This window comes from Hylobates moloch, unplaced genomic scaffold (assembly GCF_009828535.3).
Source record: "Hylobates moloch isolate HMO894 unplaced genomic scaffold, HMol_V3 SCAFFOLD_19, whole genome shotgun sequence".
Lineage (NCBI taxonomy): Eukaryota > Metazoa > Chordata > Mammalia > Primates > Hylobatidae > Hylobates > Hylobates moloch.
The window spans coordinates 3334234-3339669 of NW_026652294.1; the positions used below are offsets into that span (position 1 = coordinate 3334234).

At 63.7% G+C, this 5436-nt stretch overlaps 1 protein-coding gene across 1 annotated transcript; it reads left to right on the forward strand.

Annotated features, from left to right (window-relative positions):
* Positions 1-1709: 1709 nt before the first annotated feature.
* On the forward strand, positions 1710-5026 carry GSC2 (goosecoid homeobox 2). The gene is made up of 3 exons (XM_032138588.3): positions 1710-1977; positions 2101-2354; positions 2913-5026. Exons 1-3 carry the CDS (start codon positions 1719-1721, stop codon positions 3015-3017), a joined length of 618 nt encoding a protein of 205 aa, XP_031994479.1. The 5' UTR covers positions 1710-1718; the 3' UTR covers positions 3018-5026.
* The last annotated feature ends 410 nt before the right edge of the window (positions 5027-5436 follow it).

The following is a 5436-nucleotide window of genomic DNA, read 5'->3' on the forward strand; positions in this document are numbered from 1 at the left end:
GCCAGGCTGGAGGTGCACTTGTGAGTCACTGTCACGAAGACGGTGTCTGGAGCTCCAAGGCTGGAATAGGTATCGAGGGTGAGAATGGGAAAAGATGAAGGAATGGCCAGGGCTAGGAGGAAGAGGGCTCAGCAAATGTTGGGGTGGCTCTCCTGACCAATGACCCTGCCTCCCCCATCATAGTAGAACTCTGATTTTGGAGGATGGTCCAGACGCAGTTCTGTGAGGAAGGTCTGCTGAGTGAGGAGGGATCCGTGGCCATCCAAAGGGCCGTGGGAGGAGATGAAAAGTGTGGGGCTGTGGCAGCCATTCTACCACCAAGAGGCAGGTGGAGGAGGGGTTGACAGAGCCACTCATGGAGGTGGCAGCTCCATCACTGAGCCTCCAGACTAACAACCCCTGGGAACCCTATGTGGGAGCTCTTGTGACAGAAATTAAATCAGCAGATTCGGTCACAGTGATGTCCACAGCACTTTCACTGATAGCAGAGTGGGGATGGCAAAGAGCCTTGCAGAGGGGCTGGCGGCGGAAGGAGCGCAGGAATGAGCATTGCCCTGGGGAGGCGGCCAGGTTCTAACCGTCCCACACCTAGTCACTACAGTTTGCAGACTGGGAAAGCCAGCCTAGAGGCTGAAGACGCCTGTGGAGGTCACACGGCCAGAAAGTGACAACGGAGTATGAGCCAGGCCGTCTGTTTCTCTGTGCTATGAGTTCCATACTGTATTTTCGAAGGTCAAGAGGAGAGGGTCTTAAGCTGAAGTGACGGTCCCGCTGCCAGGAGCCGCTTCACTGAGGGTAAAACAATGTAGCCAAGTACGGGTCACCTGCGCTGTGGCAGAAGGGACCGAGGACGGTGTGGCCAGAGTAGGACTGGCCTGGGCGGAGAGCGAGGAGGGGGAGCCCACAGTTTCTGGGGGGCAGTGACAATGCGGGGAAGGGCGGGGTGCAGTGTTGGATGTTTTTGCGGGGATTCTGGGACCAGTGGGAAAGCTGGAGGACGGGCGGCGCCGAAGCACCGAGGAGGGGCCTCCGAAGCGGCGGGGAGGTCTCTTTGACACAGGTGAGGAGACGGAGAACTGGGGGCACCCGGCAGCCCAGGCTTCCTGCCGCGCTCTCACGCCCTCCAGGGCCATGAGACCCTGACTCCGAGGTGGCGGGCAGGTTCAGGACCCGAGCACGGCGGGATCGTGGGGATGCTGGTGGTGTTGGGCCCCATGGAGGCTGCGGTCCAGGAGCTTTGGGTGGGCGGCTAGGCTGGGCTTCTCCAGGCGTGCTGAGCCGCCACAGTACGGCCCCAGAGGGGACGAGGAATCAGGCCTGGCCGAACGAGGGGGAGCCACCAGAGGTTGGGCCAGGAGGCACCGCCGCGCTCTGGGGGGCTGCCAGGGTCGGGGCGCCCTCCGAGTGGCTGCCAGGCCCCGCGGGCGGCGGGGAGGCGGCCCTCCGCCCCTTCCCCGCCGGTCGCCGTGCCCGCTTGAGCGGCGGGCCCCGGTGGGACAGGAGGACGCGGGGCGGGTTGGGGGGCACAGGGCGCCCTCCCCGCAGCGCCCCTGGCCCCCGCGCGCCGAGGCAGGGCCGCCGCAGTCGAGGATTAGCGCCTTCGCGGCCGGCGCTGCGGGATTAACCCGCGTGGACCGGGCGCCCGGCCCGGGGATTACTGCGCGCTCCCCCCTCGACGTATATATTCCCGCGGCGGCGGCCGCCCGGCCGGGCCGGGCATGGCGGCAGCGGCGGCGGGCGCGGCGAGCCGCCGGGTTTCCGGGCGGCCCTGCCCCTTCTCCATCGAGCACATCCTCTCCAGCCTGCCCGAGCGGAGTCCCCCGTCCCGGGCCGCCTGCCCACCGCAGCCTGCCGGTCGCCAGAGCCCCGCGGAGCCAGAGGAGCCCGGGGCTCCCGAGGCTGCGCCCTGCGCCTGCTGCTGCTGCTGCGGCCCCCGCGCGGCGCCCTGCGGGCCCCCAGAGGCGGCCGCCGGGCTGGGTGAGTGGGCGCGGAGCGGGGCGCGGAGCGGGGCGCGGGGCCCGGCTGGGGAGCCCGGGGCGCGGCGCGGTGGGTGCCAAACTTGGCCCCAGCCCCGCGCCTCACCGCGCCCTCGCTCCGCAGGCGCTCGTCTGGCGTGGCCGCTGAGGCTGGGACCGGCGGTGCCCTTGTCTGTGGGTGCGCCAGCCGGAGGTTCCGGGGCGCTCCCGGGCGCGGTAGGCCCGGGTTCGCAGCGGCGCACGCGGCGCCACCGCACCATCTTCAGCGAGGAGCAGCTGCAGGCGCTTGAGGCGCTTTTCGTGCAGAACCAGTATCCTGACGTGAGCACGCGCGAGCGCCTGGCCGGCAGCATCCGCCTTCGCGAGGAGCGCGTGGAGGTGGGTGCCCCGCCCAGCCTCTTCCCAGAGCGCGCGGGCCGCGGCTACACTGGACTGGGGTCCCGGCGGGCGGGCGCCCTTTGCAAAGACCGCCTCGACCCAAGCCCCGCCCTGGCGCGCCGGAGGGAGGAGGTCCCTGGACGGCGCTGGGCGTCCAGGGGTATGAGGAGCGGGTGAGAGCAGGGAGGTGCCGCGGGAAAGGGACGGGAGGGCTACTTTTTTGTTTTACACTTTCCCCTGATGATGAAAGAGGCGCGCGTTCACATCCAGAATTTGGGAAATTCAGAAGAGCCCGGAACCCAAGAAGGGGCGTCCTGGTCGCCGCCAGCTGGAGGCTGGGGCGGGTACGAAGGGGGTTCCCATCTCGCGTCCAGACCCACCGAGTCTGTCCGCAGCGAATAAGGGCAGGGGGCGCGCAGCCGCGGCCGGGTGTTGGCTTTACAGCGCCGTCCGCCCACACCCCTGTCGCGAAGCTCCCCTCTCGATCCCTGTGGGACCCTCGGGAGCCGGTGGGACGCGGGACCTGGGGCTAGGGCTGAGCATTCCCCCCATCCCCAGGTCTGGTTCAAGAACCGCCGGGCCAAATGGCGACACCAGAAGCGCGCGTCGGCTTCCGCGAGGCTCCTGCCCGGCGTCAAGAAGTCCCCCAAGGGGAGCTGCTGATGACTCTAGGAGCTGCCCCTGGGCTCGGCCACCCTTTTTGGGATCTTTGGAGTCAGCGCTGAGAGAAGACAGATCTACCCAAAAAGGAGCTGGGAGAGTACACCCGCCACCTCCGCCCGTCTCCACAGCCCTTGCCTCCTGCAGCTCGTGCTGCCGTGGCGCTGGGGACGGGCCCCCGGTGCTTGGTGTTCCACGGCAGTGGGGGTGGCGAGTCCCTTGGGGGTGGGCTGGGGCATACAGAAGCTTCCTCACCCCCCCCCACCCCCCCAGGTGACACTAACTCCACCCCAGGAGGGGAACCACTCCGTATCAACACGGGACCCAGAATCCTCCGCAGTGGAGCGTCTCTCCGCACCCTGGGACATGCTGGCCTCCCTCTTCTCAATGTGGACATTGACCCAACTTGACCTGGCCCGTCCTCCCCCAGCTGGAGGGGGGATGGGGTTCGTGTCTGTGCAGTCCTGGGGTTGCAGGCTTCCCAGGCCCTGGGCTGGGTCTTGGTATCTGGACCTGTAGAATAAGAAGGTCGCAGGAGCGATTCCAGGAGCCCCTCCCCAGTCCCTTCACCTTCGAGCCTCGCGCTGATACTGAGAAACAAGCAACTTCAGATACCACAGAAGCCGCCCAGAGTCTCAAGTCCACCTTGGCTCCACTCCCACACCCAACAAGGAGCTGTCCCTTCTCCTTCCTTCCCAGCGAGGGAAGGAAGAGTACAGCTGTCTTTGAGAGGAGCACAGCTCAGCGAGGCCTCAGCCTCTGCACCAGGGTGCTCTCCAGCAGAGGGGCTGCTCCACAGATGGTGGCCTTGGACGCCTGGGATCCAGCCCTGGCCTCTAGGCTACTGTGAACCTGCCCATGGGTGGGGGTCCCCTGCTTCCTCCTGGGGTTTTCATGCTGTGGGGTCAGCCTCCCTCACAGCAATCTGTGCCATCCTAGGGTAGGGCAAGAGGAGGTTGGATTGGGGAGACCCCGCCCCTGCTGCCTGGGAAGATGCCTGCCCTCCCCTTCTTTATCCTGGCCCATGGCAAAAGGCACAGTGGAAAGAAGCCTTAGATTCCCCAAGAAGGCCCTACAGTGGGTCCAAAGCATCTCACATCCCCCTCAGCTGGCTTGAGCACCTCATTCTGTCTCCTTACAGGCCTTGCAGGGAATGGGGCCATTCTACCTGCAAGAGATGCAGTCCATCTCTAAAAGCAGGACTGCAGAAGCCAGGGCTGCAGCTCCCCAGACACCCCAAGACTGGCCAGCTTGGATAACACCAAGCAAGCATGGTGTCCCCAGTCAGAACTGCCCTGACACTCCTGGGTGTCCCTAGCATCCCCGCCTCCACCCCTAGCATGCACACTGCTGGTTGTCACAAAACCCTTCTCCCTGAACCCTGGTCTTGCCGTTGGGGACTGAACAGACTACCTGTGGACATGCCCATGTCCCGGTCAGCTCCCTTGCAGATGGGGACACTTGCATCTCGCGGGCTCCAGGCCCCTTGAGTTCCTTGGTTGAATGGCCATCTGTCATTGTGTCGGGAGCCCCGATCAGAGCTTGTGGAGCGCCACCTTCCAGGGCTCAGTGGCTGTATTGCTCTCCTGAATTTGCTCCTTGAGCTCTAGCTGCTCCTTGGCAGGCTGACCCCCCACAGCAGGCTGTTAACATAGGCATCCTTCAGGCTCACACCCAGGCTCTCGCTTCTCATCTTCACCCTCTTCCCCGTTTATCTTTTACTCTCAGATTCCAATTCCCATCTTTCTGCCACATTTATATCTCAAGCCAGGCACTTCCCCTGAGCCAGGTATTTATCTCCAGCTGTCCCCTTGAAGCCCACAGACTCCTTAAGGTCACCTTGTCCACAGTGAGCTCTTCTGTGCAAACCAGGCACATGAGCCAGAGAGCTAGCCGCCCACCCGAAACTGGTCCCCGGACCCCTCTCTCTCCTGATCATCCACTATACCCAGGCTGACAGGAAGTCAATTTTACTGTTTATCAGTAAATCAATAAATCCCAGAATCTCTCCAGCTCTGACTGCACCAGTCTGATGTAAGCCACCGTCACCTCTCACCTTGACCCCTGCAACTGTCTCCAGTCTTGTCCACCTGCACCACAATGGCTCTGCTTTTTTGTTTGTCGGTTGTTTGGTCTGAGACAAGGTCTCGCTCCATCACCCAAGCTGGAGTGCAGTGGTGCAATCATGGCTAACTATAATCTCCAGCTCCTGGGCTCAAGTGATCCTCCCCCATCAGCCTTCTGAGTAGCTAGGACCACAGGTGGGCACCACGACACCTGGCTAACCTGAAAAGTTTTTTGTAGAGATGAGGTCTTGCCACGTTGGCCATGCTGGTCTCAAACTTCTGACCTCAAACGATCCACCGGCCTAGGCCTTCCAAAGTGCTGGGATTATAGGCATGAGCCACTGTGCCTGGCCTGC